This window comes from Hydra vulgaris, chromosome 15, assembly GCF_038396675.1.
Source record: "Hydra vulgaris chromosome 15, alternate assembly HydraT2T_AEP".
NCBI lineage: Eukaryota > Metazoa > Cnidaria > Hydrozoa > Anthoathecata > Hydridae > Hydra > Hydra vulgaris.
In genome coordinates this window covers 46,489,653-46,505,956 of record NC_088934.1, presented here as the reverse complement: position 1 = coordinate 46,505,956, position 16,304 = coordinate 46,489,653, and the positions used below count along the sequence as shown (strand labels likewise).

The following is a 16,304-nucleotide window of genomic DNA, read 5'->3' as shown; positions in this document are numbered from 1 at the left end:
AAATTGATCAAATGGTATAAAAGCTACTTGTCAAATAGAAAGCAATTCGTCTACCACGGAGAAGATATGCTTCCTATTGATTTTCAAAATAAAACATTAATTGAAATAAAATGTGGTGTTCCATAGGGTTCTATACTTGGTCCACTTCTCTTTTTAGTATACATCAACGATCTAAATAAGGCCTCGAACCTTATGAGCATCATGTTTGCAGACGATACAAATTTATTTTTATCAAACAAAGACATTAACAAACTTTTTTTAAGTATGAACGAAGAACTTATAAAAATTTCGACTTGGTTTAAATGCAACAAACTAACTATTGACAAAACAAAGTGGATCCTTTTCCACTCCTCAACAAAAAAGCGTTTTTTGCCCAATGATTTACCAAAACTCTATATTGATAAAGTAGAAATAAAAAAAGATTCCGTTTTAAAATTCCCAGGTATTTATCTTGACGAAAATATGACATGGAACAAAAGTTGCAAAAAGTATTGGAATCCTCTATAAGGCCAGAAATTATTTAAATAAAAATAATTTAAAACAACTATACTACTCATTTATTCATAGCTATATAAACTATGCAAATATTGCCTTGGGAAGTACAGGTAAAAATAAATTGCAATGTCTTTACCGCCATCAGAAACATGCAATGCGTATAATATATTTTTTAAATCGTTTTTCAAATACAAAACCTTTATTCAAAGATATGAATGTATTAAACGTTTTTGAACTTAATTTGTATAATACTTTATGTTTTACGTTTTGTTGGATGAACAACCCTTTATTACATGTTTTTCCATGCTTTATATAAGGTTACTTTCTATATATGTTTGTGTGCCACAAAATTTGAAATCAATTTTTGAAAGCTTTTTTCTCAACCAATTTTGCTCAAATTTTGCACACTTAATCATTTTCGATGACAATACAAGGAAATGGAAAAATTTGACCAAAAAAAGTTAATTAAGTTAACAAAAATTTAATTTGTATTTTCCCATACATTTTATTTATTTGATATGAATTGCGTATTAGTCACAAAAATCATTGATTTGCAAATTATTTGCAGTTTCGAAGATATTAAAGCGCAGCGATTCAAAACCTTTTGTTTTTTAAGTCTTAAGTTATTAAGTTAAAAAACAAAAATTTAGTAAAAACAGTAATTTTTAAATTTAAAAAAAAAAAAACAGTAATTTTTCCTTCTACAAACGATAACAAAAAAAGAATTTCTAGGCCCAATAGAATCCTGCTTGCATAAAGCATGGATTTGAAAAAAGAATTTTTTTTTGATTTACTAGTTAAAGATCTATTTACCTTTAAAGAAAAGAATAAATATAGTTTGCGAAATAAAAACTATTTAATAGAACCCTTTTGTCAAACAAAGTTTAATCAATTTTGTATAGATTATCGAGCACCTTATCTCTGGACTAAAATTGTCCAGCCTAATTTTGATTCATCTCTTTTTCTGTTTTTAAAAACAAATTAAAGAATATTATTTTTTCAACGGATAATATATTGAAATATTTTTGAGATATTATTTTAACAATTTATTATTTGAAATGTTTTGGATTGTTATTTTGTCATAATCTACTTGTATTATTTTATATTATATTTATATTGTAATTTTTATATGGTTTTGGCGACAAGATCGTTATGATCTTCTTCCAGATTCCAAGTTTATATATTTATATATTACATGTAAATCACGACATGTAAATAATGTAAACTAAAATTAAACTTTAAAAAAAAAAAAAGAAAAAGATCATTTAAGGTGGCACACAACTGAAAATAAGTAAGTTATTTGAAAAAAATCAATTTTTTGATTTTTTGGTATTTTGATTATATAATCATTCTTTCAACATATACAAAAACAATTAATCTTAAAAATGATGTAAAAGTTGATTTAATAGCATTTTAGTAGATGACAGTTAAAAATAAATTCCCTAACAACGCCTTAGCAACCGTCCAACATTTGAGTTTTTATGAATTTAAAACAATAAAATACAATCACAAATCATGATTTAATAAAATAAAAGAAACAAGTGATAGTTACATCCCAGATGAACTTTGATAATTATTATGTTCTTCTTATATATTTTTTAATTGTTTATGCGACACAAAGATCGCAAAAAGTGATCAACGGAGCCATCCAGTTACGTAGACATGGGAGATGTGAAAATAAAAACAGATTGTAGATGGTGTCATTGAATAAAAAATAAAAATCATAAGAAAATATAAAATGTATGGCAAGACTTTTGTGAAGTAGAAAAACGAAGAATAGACGAAAAAAGGGCATGGGGAGAAATAACTAACGCTCTAGTCACTCTGTGAATAGAACATATGCAACAAAGAACAAATATTTGATAAACTGGTTTTAGAGACTGTTGATGTCTACAGGTGTGATGGTGTAATGCATTAGTATGTACCGTTTGGTCGTTTCGTATGGTCTCGTTATGTTTTCGTTCACTTTCAAATCGGGTGAATAGAAAGCTAAACACACTCACTCCTTGCGCTTATGGGCTAGCACATCAGAGCCAAACGTATAACCTACAGAATAGATTTCAATTGATCGAATGCACACATTAGCCACAACCCATCGCTCTTAGCCAAAAGAGCTACTGCCCCGTGCTGGTGTGGAATGATGTACTATGGAGTGAGATTTTAGATCCCAGCACATAGTCAGCGAGCGCTGATCCGACGTGCATTGTGGAGCTTCCGAATAAACGTCTGCGTGAGTATCAGCGTAGTCATTAGGTTATTGAGCGCCGTAACCGCATCCAGCGGGATAGCCTAATATCCGTATTGTCGTTGTGGTGTATATTGGAAAAAGTTGGGGCTCACCACCCACAAAGAATAAATTTGTTTGTTTATGCGACACAATGGTCGCAAAAAGTGACCAACGGAGCCATCCAGTCACGTAGATCTGGGAGATGTGAAAATAGAAGTAGATTGTAGATGATGTCATTGGGTGAGAACCATAAATAAATATAAAGACTATTTTGTAGGAGGAGGAAAATATTAGGACTCAGGGATTAGGTGAACAATAACTTACGCTCTAGTCATACTAAACAAATGATAAAACAACGGTCTATGAGTAAACAAGTCAATATCGATACACGTGCATGTATGCGTATGTGTTAAAATAAACAATTTTAATGTATAGAAATAACACAAAGCAAATAGAAAATAGTAATTAATAATTATGAGTAACTTACCGTTTCTTCTATGGCTGAAATGTGTCTTATAAATATAATAAGTAAATACCACTCATAAACATCGAAACTAAGAATGTTTGTCGTTAGTATAAAAGTAGTTAGTAGAAAATATGGTAGAAAATGACTTGAAATATAAATCTTGCCTGATAAGTAGAGACAAAAGCAAAACAGACTCAGATAAATTAACGCAAAACAGATAAATTAACACAAAACAGACTCAGATAAATTAAAAAATGATTAGCCAGAGATAAAAAAAAAATACAGACATATAATCAGTAGGCAGAGAATAGTGAAAAAATAAACAGATGAGACAATAAATGCGATTTTTTACTAATAGCATATAACCACTGAAAAACGTAACGTTTAAAAAAGATATTGTTGACAAAACGACCTAACGAACGTTAGTGAACACTGTATAGTGCAACCACAACAAACTAACTTAGCGACGTCAGATCAAGAAAACTAGATAGAAACAAAAAAGAAACAAAAAACCTCATGAGATTGTGATATGTCAAAACTTATCTAGTAGTATAGTACATACAAACGAAGAATACATGTGTTACAAAAATACGCTTATACGTATTTTAGTGAAAAATTTTTTGCGCTGCTATGCTTCTCGCAAATATGCGGTCTCATTTTTTTTTTTTTTTTTTTTTTGCCGTTAAATAATACATACAGTTTCGAAGCACATAAATAAAAATAAATATTGGCAGGGCAAGAAGAAGACTAATTTAGCCTTATTACCGAGCCCTATTCTCATGTATTTACAAAAACCGTAATATTTAAATATCTATAGTTAACAAACTATTTATAAAAAAAAAAAAAAAAAAAAAAAATAAAAGTAAAAAAGTAAAATAGATAACAATTCCTTATCATTTAAAGAAAAACTTAAAGAATAAAACTTTAAGGACAGAGTAAGACCATTTTTTCAGAATAAGAAAAAATAAATAAGATATTATCATTTATTTAAGAATTAAAAATTTAAAGTAAAATTTAAAAATAAGAAGTAAATAAATTAATATACACCATAGAAATAACAAAAATAAATTAGTCAACTTCATAGAAATAACGTAAATAAATTAGCAAACGTCATAGAGGTAATACCATAACAAATAAAAAAAAATAAAAATAAAAAATGTTGATACACTCAGTGACATTTTGTATTAATTATTTTATGTATTTGAGTTTTAATTAAAAAAAACATTTAAAATCGGATATATTAAAATCCATAAGTAAGAATGCTTGTTTTGATTCATTTTTAAACTGCTCTATACTAGTTTTATGTGTATTTACAATTTTGGGAAACATTTTCCACAAGTAGGGTCCACGATAAAGAACTGAATATGAAGTTAGTTTTGAATTATATTTTGGGACAACAAAGTTGTTACTTGAAAATTTTGTTGGATATTTATGAACTATTTTGTCAAAATAGGATTGAAATATTTTAGGAGATAATCCTAAATTTGTTTTATACATGAACATTAAAACTTGGTGTAAGTTGATTTTATATATATTTAATGCTCCAAGTATACGCAGAAGAGGCTCACAAGGTAGTGTTCTATTAGCTCCAAAAATTATTCTGCATGCGTGTTTTTGTTTACAGTACAATTTTTTTAATTCACACGTAATAACACAAATTCACACGTAATTACACGTAATAACTCATTCACACGTAATAACACAAATCTGGATAAATATACAAAGATAAGGTCAAAAAAAGTTTATGAACAAAACTATATAATAAAGAACAAATATTTGATAAACTGATTTAAGAGACTGTTGATGTCTACAGGTGTGATGGTGTAGTGCATTAGTATGTACCGTTTTGTCGTCTCGTCTGGCCTCGTTATGTTTTCGTTCACTTTCAAATCGGGTGAATAGAAAGCTAAACACACTCACTCCTTGCGCTTATGGGCTAGCACATCAGAGCCAGACGTAAGACCTACAGTCATTACATACAGTAAAAGAAACAAGTGATAGTTACATCCCAGGTGGATTTTGATAATTATTATGTTCTTATTATATATATTTTTTTTTTTATTTTTGCTTTTTTTACGATATATATTTTTTTAAACTTTTAAACACATTTTCTCATTAACGATACTTTGTAACATAATAAAATTTTCAGAATTTATTTATTATAATATAATACTTAGTTTAACCCTCAGAATTTTACTGAAAATCTATAAAAAGTGAAATATTGACGTTTAAAGTGCTGGATTTATTGATGTTTCATATATATATTTGGTGATTTTGTTAAAAATGCAATATTCTGTAAAATAATTTTAATCACAAAAAATACCACGGTCAAGCAGGGTAAAATATGGCTAGGAAACTATGTTCAAAATTTTAGTTCAAGTTGTTGAGACAAAATCAAGTTATTAGGTTTTGAAGATTTACTAAAAACGCGTGTTTTACAACACATTTTTGGCCATTATGGATAGTAAAACTTTAAAAAAAAATAGTTGTTTTTTATTTTATTTTAATATAAATTTATTCTCATCAAAAAAAAAAGTCATAAGTTTGGTTATTTAAAAAAGACTTGTTTTCAGTTGTGTGCCACCTTAAATCAAACAAACTTCTATCATTCAAAAACTCATGGAAACCGAGGATATATTGAGTTCCTCTGAGGATTCCAATTGCATGAGCTCAACTAAAAGCACTAAAGATACTAAAACTGTACTAAAATCAACATTTATCTGAAAATAAACAAGTAAATTTTAATATTAAAAAAGATTTTTAGATCTTCAAAAGTTCTAAGATTTAATCAAAATACCTCCGCGGAAGTTTTAAATTTTAAGGGCTGGTAACTTTTTTAAATTTACAGGAAAAATTTTCCATTAAAACTACCGGTTACCGGTTACGGGAAAGCTTTAACTTTGTTACAGTTTAATTTAAAAAAAATCAAATTATAAACAATTTGTTTGTTTTAATTTATGTACTTTTCACGATTTTAAAGTAGTTATTTTAAATTGCTTTAGTATGAGGTACAAGATTTTTGTTACAAAAATAAAAAGGTCGCAGTTACATCTACAGCACTCACTTATCTGTAATTAAATCAAAATAAAATTCATTTCAAAGTCATATCAAAATAAAATTTATTTCAAAGTTATATCAGGTAATTGTTGATAATCTGAATATTTGCAACCGGTTGGAGTCAAATATTTTTTGCGGAAGTTGAAAACCAACATCGAAGAAAAATGTTTTCTAAACTCTTTACTCTGAAAACAGTATACAAAAGGGTTTACAAATGAATTTGAAAATCGCATTAAAACAAATATTTGTGAAGCTATTCCATTCCAAGCAAAAAAAGGTTTATGTATTGATGATAAGACAAATAGTAGTTGGTTCGGTATAATACAAATACAAAACGCTACGGCAATAATAACAATTGTTTTTATTGTTCCTACCTTACGATCATGAACAACATCAATTTTAATTATTTTGCTCGTAGGCGTAACCATTGATTTTCTTAATAACTTGTCAATTAATTTAAGCGACCAAAAAATCTGGTAAAAACAATACGAAATAACTACAATGGGAATTATCGTGTCAACAGTAAATAAAATAATCTTAAGAACGGCTGACTGGTTTTGCGATAAATTATACCGACAGTAGTTTCCAAATTCTTTTTTTTCTGTATCATAAACTAAAAAATATGCACTTGAAAATTGTACTATTAAAGCAAGTAAGTAAATTGCAACCATAGATAGTAGTTTGGTTCTAAATGAGTATGCATTTAATTTAAAAGTCTTACGGTACAAAATTGTATTTCGTCTCTCAATTGCAATGTACACAAGTAAAAAAACTGAAGCATCTAGAAACCAATAGGGTAAAAAATAACCTGTCACAAGCATACACATCCAATCTCCCTTTTTACCTATGGGATGTTTCATTTTAAAAGAGTCTGTTGACATATAATAAACTGGTAAACCAAGTACTGATACCAAAAAATCGGCAAGTGCTAATGAAAATATGGCGACATTAAATGATGATTTGCGATTAATTTTTTTTGATAGAAGAATAACGGTCATTACAATGCCATTTCCAATAATTCCGAATATTCCAATTATAGCATACCAAAATAGTTGCCATGTTTCTTTTTGAAATGCTGACGTATACTAAAATTAAATAAAGAATTATTTACGTCACTGCTTAATGTCACTATCAGCCATAAACTTTATAAACCATAATATTATTTAATTTATTTTTTCGATAAATAATAACCAGAATTTATTTTAACTTGTTTTTTTTTTTTTTTTTTTTTTTTGCAAAAGAATAAATTTCCTGATAGAATGTTTATAAGATTTTGGTATTCAAAATAAGTAATGTATAAATATATAAATTTTTATATCAAATGAGGATGGTTTGTAAAAAGTTTTCACGCGGTGGACGACTTATATAATTTATCTACAGATTTAAAACTTTATCAAAAAATCATTCTGCGTTTTTATTAATATAAACATATATATATATATATATATATATATATATATATATATATATATAATAATAATAATAATAATAATAATAATAATAATAATAATGATAATAACAATAATAAAGATAATTAGCAGAAAAATTATTTTTTTATAAAACAACTAGAGCAAAAACCAATAAGCACAAACACCCAAAAAACAATAATGTTTTTTCAAATAACTTATGACAAAGTTGAATTATTTATAAAAAAGAAAAATTATTAAAAATAAAAATAATTAGTAAAGCAAGTACATTGGGTTAAGAAGTGATTACAATCCTAACATTTTATGTGATTGCAATCCTAACATGCTGTAGGAAAACATGCTATAGGAAAACCTTTTGTAGAAGTTTTCCATTTTTTGTAAATAAATAAGCAGGGTTGTCCCTAGAGAGGATTTTATAAATATAAGTATAACAGAATTATAAATATAACAGACTTGTTCAAGATATTGTGTTTTAATAAAAGTTTTAAAATGCATGGAATTATATGTGTTGGCAAAGTGCTGTCAAGTAAATAACAAAATAGGTTTATCATTAGCAGTTGATGACATTCATAAAATGCCATTAACTTTTTTGCAGTAAATAATTTGTCAGCTAAATCAAATTTTTTTCTTCTTATTATTTTTTTACTTTTTTTGAAATTAATTGTAAAACGAAAAGTGAAATTAAGGTGAAACGAGAAATGTTTTCAAATTTAAGTTTGATTCGCGTTTAGGTCCGAGTAATGAATTAACTCTTTTTTAACAAGTTTTTTGAATCAGTTTGCTTTACTATTGAAAAAGTTTTTTTTTTTTTTTTTAATAACGATTTTTCATTGAGAAAAAAATAAAAAATAAAAATACAACTAAAAAAAAATAATAATTCTGATTTGCCACCTTATCCCCCTACCCTCCAACCCACATGTGTCTGCGCCTGTCAATTATTTACGAACATTAATTACGTACAGATTTAAATTTAGAATAGTTTTAAGTATAAAGTTTTGTTATATTCATTGTAAAAGACAAATAATTTATTAATTGTATGCATGACCAACTAAAATAATCTGAAATTTTTTTTTTATATCGGCGTTTTTGTTTTCCTGTCTAAAATGTAGATTGAATAAATTTTACCAAATTTATAAAAATCATATTATCCCATTTCGTCTACCCTAAAACGCGTAGGAAAAAACATAGAAAATAATTTTTCAATTCCACAAAGCAAACATTTTCTCACCTTTTTATTCTAAAAGTTCTAAAAGCAATGGTAACCATAAGAAAAAATGAAGTGGAAATTAAATAGCTTACCTCAGTGTTATTCATTTACAACTTTATTTTTACCAATCTTTATATAAAATATTTTAATATTCTTTTTTAAACCTTTGTAAATGTAGGAATAACGATAACAAAAATCAAAAAGGAAACATTACATTATTTTTTAAGACATTTTTAATAGATAACACAATAATCTATTACTTTTGAAATAAAATCCTATTTGAACTATCCAAAAAAATTGTTTTCAGTTTCGAATATTTTAATTATAGAAAAGGTAAAATAATTGCATTTCATTTCCTTTGACATTGTTTATTATAATAAAAACGTAATAATCGTGTTTGTTTTAAATAAAAATATGATTGGACATAATTCTTAATAAACATTTTTTCTGTTCGTCAGAAGAGTTTTAGTGTCCTCCCTCTCAGAGCTGCTTTTTAAAATAAAAAAAATCGTGCGTCTTTAAGGAGATTTATTCTACATTTCGAAGGTTCTCAAGTTTTTTTGTATTGCCTTCTGCAATTTTCAAGAAATTTTCGAAATCAAATTTTACATTTAACAAGTAAATCAATTTTTATCGTGAATGATAAAGAAAATATCTAAAAAGATTCATACTGTAATATATCAAAATATATTAAATGTATTAAATATATTTAGATTTTTGTATACGCCTTATTAGTTAAATTTATTAACTATTTATACGCCCATTTACTTAAATTTATTTAAAATATTGTACTTACAGCACAGTTACAAAACGAGATTTAGTTATAAATGCAAAAGGTCATACCATTCAGTCGCTTACAGTGACACTTAAGGTCAGGGCTGTTCCGAAGAGATCTTGAAGGAAGGTGGAGGCGGGGGAGAGTTGACGTATCTGTATTTTGCCAATTAAGGCCTAAAAAGTTTTTTTTCCGACTAAGATCAAAAAAAGAAAAAAAGTTCTTGTTCGCTGACATTTACCGATTGCCAACTATAGATCTAATTTTGCCGAGACCAGTGTCCGACTTGCTGACTATTAAATTTCGTAGGAGGTTAAATAGCCCTACACCTCCCCCCTCAAGATGCCTCTTGCCTAATGTCTTCCAGCTCTTACTTCACCTCACCACCCCCTCTCTTCACTTAAAGCCAAAGATTGTAAAAAAAAGTATTTTTACTTAACTTTTTGAATGTGCAATAAACCTTTTTCAATATTAAAAATATACACAAAAAAAGCAAGTTGCGCAGCTCGCAGTTTGCGTAAGTATAAACTAAAAAGACGTAATTTTGGCGTCAAAAAATCCATCCCATCAAATTAGTTGAACTTGTAAACTAACATTACAAACGAAAAAAATAATCACACTATGGGACTTACAATGACACTGACTAAACAGACTATGTTCTAGTAACCTTAGCAACCTGTTCTAGTAACCTTATTAAACTTTCTGCAAATAAAAATGATTACAAATTTCTTAAGCCACAAAACCGGTAAAATAGGGTGATTGCTATACCAACTGTAAATCGACACTTATCCGTAGGTTTCAAAAAACACCCGGAACTTCGCGACACGTAGCTTTTATAAATAACAATGCCATGCTCTTTTGTTTGAATATAAAGAAACCATTAAATATCGTTACTTTTATAAATATAGTCTTTTTGAATGTACGATAAGTATGAATCAAAAATATGTCCAATGAGTCTATGTCATTTTTATTCTTATATTAAAAAAAGAAACTCCATAACTAAAATGATTTAAATAATTTATCTTAAAAATTTATCTTAAAAAATTTAATTCATAACTATGTAACAGTATTCACTTCTCTTCAATTTATATACCTAAAAAATGGTAGGTATAATTCGTGTAACACGGTGAGTTATCTTAATAAAATGTTTTTATTAACTTCTCCTCCCCTTATCAAAAAAAAAAAATTTGGCAGTAAAGTGTGTGTGAAGGGGGAAGGGATCATAACCCACCATTATCACGGCATGTGATATTAATAAATTGTTACAAATATGCTAATGTTTTAACTAAAACCTTAAATTAGAAACAATTTACATCACAAATAAGATTTACGCCACACAATAAGTGACAACAATATATGCAATAAGTGACAACAGTATATACGTTAAGTGACAACAATATTTAGGATAAGTGACAGCAATACACACGATAAGTGACAACAATGTAGATGATATAATTTTATGATAAGAGTGAAACACCTGCGATAAGACAAAAAAAAACATTAAAAGTTCGATAAAAATTAGTGCATAAATGATTTAAATTTCAGATCAAGAACGAGTTTAAATGAACCCATAAAGAATTACATTTAAAATTAAAAAAGTTCATTTCTGAAATAAACTTTATTAATTTAAATGTAATTGAACCTCAATTTTAAATGTAACTGAACTCTTAAAGAATTACATTTAAAATTAAAAAAGTTCATATTATACAATGTTCATAACTATATGATAAATATTTTTGACTTTCGTTTACGCGTCACAGTATTTACATATTGCAATCGAAGTTTTGTAAACAACTGATCTGCGTTCTGTCGTTACATCATTTCAACTACTTCTAAAATAAAAAATATAGGAATTTCTTTTAAAAACGATTTAAAAAAACAGAAAATTAATTTTAGACAAAATTTACATAAGTTTTATCTAGTTTACTTAAATTGTAATAAAAATTGTAATAACTTTTAATAACAGGAATCTTTTAATAACAGCAAGCATTGTTTTCAACGATTAGCAAAATAAACTTTTTTTAAATGGTAATGTATTAACATACATACATACATATATAAATATATATATATATATATATATATATATATATATATATATATATATATATATATATATATATATATATATATATATATATATATATATATATATATATATATATATATATATATATATATATATATATATATATATATATATATATATATATAAGAAGGCTAAAAGGGGAAATATAACAATTGTTAGAAATGTATAAAAAAATCAATAAAGTTGAACTCATCAATCCACCTTTGTTTAAAAATCCTAATATTAGAGTTCACACTAATATTAGGATTTTACCTAATATAAGTGTGGGCTCTAATATTACGCTTGCTTCCAGACATCAAGAGCAAACTCTACACATATGTTTATACTTAAGTCAATTAGGGATGCATTGAAGATAATTGCGATCATTGAAGTTTGGGAACAAAATAGCTCTAAAACTTTATTCCCTAATCTGCTTAATAATCTCAGAAAAGTGAGGGCAACAAGTGGATAAAACATTTATTTTATGATTCTCAACTTAATATATTCGCCAATAAATTTTAAATTTCATAGTATAATCTCTCAAACCTGTAACCCCCTCAATTTGAGTAAGTTACAAGTCCACTTAAATGAAGTAGATGCTTTATCAAGTGCTCGTATTATTATTATTTTTGTTATTATTTTTATTATGTATTATATCATTATAAATATATAATAAAAAAATATCTCAGTGGGCAAATGACATCAATCGTTGGATTTATATTAGATTAAGTTAGGCAACATCGACCAACTAAGTATAACTTTGTGTTAAGTTGACTACACTAAGGTCTATCAATTAGTGTCAGTTATTACAACGTTGTAATTCATCAGAATTACGACGTTGTGATAACGTTGGTTCACTACCATTATTTATATTAGAGTTACAAAATTATAATAACATTGGTTATATTTTAACATAACATTGGTAATATTTTTGTTTTTAATTAGAATTATAACGTTTTAAAACTTTAGTTACACTATCGTTATTTTTCATTGGAATTACAATTAATGTTGTAATAACATTGGCTACACTAATATCTCACGATATATCAATATCGAGGATTTCGTCTATGATTGAACAAGGTAAATATTTATGTAAATAATATAACAAAATTGCTTTGAAAGCCTCCTTGACAAAAGTCAAGGAGGCTTTCAAAGCAATTGGAATCACCGGGATTACGATTAAGTCAGTATGTCATCTAAGAAAAGGTAAAACATCGTCAATAATTCACCTAGCCTTCTTCAAGTCTGTCTTTCTAGCCCAGCCGAGCGAAGCCTGGTGCTAAATGCAGGAAGCTACCACAAAGCTAAAGAGTTTAAAGGGATATATATATATGCGAGGAAAAAAAATTTAACAAGATTTGCAATCTATTGCTTTAAGTAAGGAAAATATTCTTCTTGGATCAATATACCAACCCCATGATCTAAACGACACGATGCTCTTTGAGACTATAGCGTCACTAGCTGAATCGAAGGCGGTATTTAACATTACTGAATGCGCAACGATGCTGATTTACAATGATTTTAATTTCGCACACAAAAATTACGAACAAATAGACATAGGTGGAGGAGTAGCCACATTAGGTCATGTTTCCAAAAACTGGCCTTGCGATACGGCTTTTCAGACATGCTTTGCGGTTAATCATCTATCACAAGTAATAGCTTTTGCGACATATAACGGGTGATAACTAAAAAATGAGAATTTTAATATCAGGCTATAACAAAAAGCAAATGTTTAGAAAATAAAAGTTATATTTATTTAAAGAAACGGAATCAATATTTTCTTCAAACATTGGTTTTGGTATACTTCTTGATTAAAAGCCAAATTACTTGGCTTAAAAAATGGCTTGGAAATGTACATCATCATTTTCTGTTCAAAATTGTGTTTAAATTTGTATATTACTTTTGTAGGTGTTGCAGAACTTTTATCTGTATAATATTGATCATTTCCTAGAACTTGCGTTTTGGAGAGGGGGAAGTAACTTTCGTCATCCAAAACAAAACATTTTCTAGAGTAATTTTGGGTCATCCAACGGCATTGATATTTCACAGTTGATATTTGTTGCTCAGTGTATTCTGGTGCTTTTTTTTTTGGCAGACTATTCTTTGTTTTTTCAACGATTTGCAGATATAAGACTGCGTACACTTGAACTTTTCTGCAGTATCTCGTTGACTTATTGAATCATCGTTGTTGAAATTACAGTGTAGCAAACAAAGTTCCTTCTTGTTAGTTATTTTTGCTGGTCTTTCACTACCATATTTACGATTGGTTGTTAAGGATGCCAAAATACAGCAAATAGTTGAAACTGGAACATTTTCGGTTTTAAAATGATTCACAGTAAATTTTTTTGAGATTTTCGTGCATTCGATAGAACTGTACAATGCGCTCGCATAGAACATCTTGTTTTAACGGCATTTTAAACACAACTGAGTTAGCTGATGCAAAACAAAACATATGATAAGTTGTTAACAGAGAGAGTACAATTTCACATTGGAGTACTTTTCCTTTTTTTGACTTTTGCGGTTTGATTTCAAAGGGTTAGAATTATTCTCATTTTTTAGTTATCACCCGTTAGACACTCTCTGCTATGCGCACCAAAAATTACTCGAGATCTAATCATTAGTGACGAGCCAGATCGTATCATCAATATCAAAGAGGAAACTCCATTGGAGGCTACTGTTCAAGTACAAGCACACAGCTTAATTTTGAGAATTTTTAAGACCACGAAAGTTGAAAAGAGGCATCTACGCGGATACGCGTATTTAGGAAATAAAGCAGAGTACAAATAAATATCAAAATACATAGAATCACTTGACTGGAAAACTTTATTTAGTGGCCTCTCATTAAACGAATGCTATAATGTTTTCGTCAAAAGAGAAAGTACGCTTGCAAGATTTATATACCAACTACGAACACTCCCTATGTCGAAGTTGCCAATCCATGGGTAACACAGACATTTAAAGAGGAAATAATTAAAAAAAGAACTCTTTGGGCAAAGTACCGAGCTGCTGGGCGCTTTACGCACGAAATCCTTCTTAAAATATGTAACGAATCATGCAAACAGGTTGCAAAAAAAGTTAAAAAAGCAGTGCTAAATTACGAATTAACAATAGTACAAGTCTCAAAAAGTAACCCAAAATTGATTCAAGTCTATATTACCAAAATGCAAAAACATCAAATACGAGTTTTACGGAACAGTACAGGTGAAAACACATTTAATCAGGAGAAAATATGTGGAATTTTAAATGAATACTTTCAATCGGTTTTTGTAATCGAGTCGCAAGGTCCAATGCCAGATTTCAAACCAAGGACGGAAGCGATATTTACAGTGCAGTTTATTGCACGTGATGAAGTACAGAAAAGACTTGAAAGACTTGACAGGAACAAGACAATGGTCATTGACGGCGTCTACCAAAGGCTATTCAAAATGTTTGCTGCAGCGTTTTCCGTTCCATGTACCCTTATTTTTCAGACTTCTCTTTCTAAAGGTGATGTGCCTGACGACTGGAAGCGCTCAAATATAACACCGATATACAAGAAGGGCTCCAAACTAAAAGCGTTTAATTACAGACCAGTATCACTCATTAGTATCCCTTGTAAAGTTATAGAACGTTTTGTTCGAGACCAGATTTTAAATCACTGTATAATAAACGGTCTTATATCAAAAAACCAACACGGTTTTGTTTTCAAAAAGTCGTGCTTGAAACACTGGATCTTTTAACAGAATCTATATACCAGGGATACGCTACAGACGTAATCTCCTCGGATCTGGCAAAAACTTTCAACAGAGTTCCACACAATAGACCTCTCCATAAAGTTCAAAACTACGGAATCAAAGAGGAGCTTCACGCATGGATTAAAGCATGGCTCTCAGGAAGGCAGCAGAGAGTTGTAATTGGAGATCGTACATCAGATTGGAAAAACGTTATTAGAGGCGTACAGCAAGGTTCGGTCTTAAATCCATTACTGTTTGTTCTGTACATTAATGATCTTCCAGACAAATTGGAACATCAGATCAAACTCTGCGCTAATGACAGCAAAATTATCGGCGTAATAAAATCTGACCAGGACGCTGAGAATCTGCAAGCAGACTTAGACAAAGCCATTAAATGGTTACATTGTTGACTCATGCTATTTAATACTGAAAAGTGCTAGAAAAAGTTCAAAACCGTGCTTCAAAACCATTTCTGAGATTAGGCATTGCACCGCCGAGCAGCGAAGAGTCATGCTAGGTCTTACGACACTTCAAGAAAGAAGAATAAGAGGTGATTTATTTCTGATGTTTAAGCTCATGCGTGAAATCGATAAAATAAACATTTACGTGCCATTCAACCGTTCTTCGTTGTCAAAGTATATTATGCGCGGTCATAATCAAAGACTTGCACAGCAAAGAGTACTCAATTGCATGCCAAGAGAGAAATTTTCACGAACCGTGTTATTTTGAAGTGGAATATCCTGCCCCAAATAGTAATTGACGCGACTTCGGTGAACATATTCAAAAATCGACTAGATGAATATAGAGCTTCTATTTAGAACTTTTTTTATAAGTTCGAACCTGAACATGTTCGAACTATTACCCAAAAA

The 16,304-nt window shown here is 28.7% G+C and overlaps 1 protein-coding gene across 1 annotated transcript; it reads right to left on the bottom strand.

Moving 5' to 3' along the window:
• Positions 1-6,282: 6,282 nt before the first annotated feature.
• On the bottom strand, positions 6,283-9,130 carry LOC100215816 (galanin receptor 2b). The gene is made up of 2 exons (XM_065818808.1): positions 8,972-9,130; positions 6,283-7,330 (listed from the first exon to the last, which is right to left on the bottom strand). Exons 1-2 carry the CDS (start codon positions 8,984-8,986, stop codon positions 6,308-6,310), a joined length of 1,038 nt encoding a protein of 345 aa, XP_065674880.1. The 5' UTR covers positions 8,987-9,130; the 3' UTR covers positions 6,283-6,307.
• Positions 9,131-16,304: the final 7,174 nt, after the last annotated feature.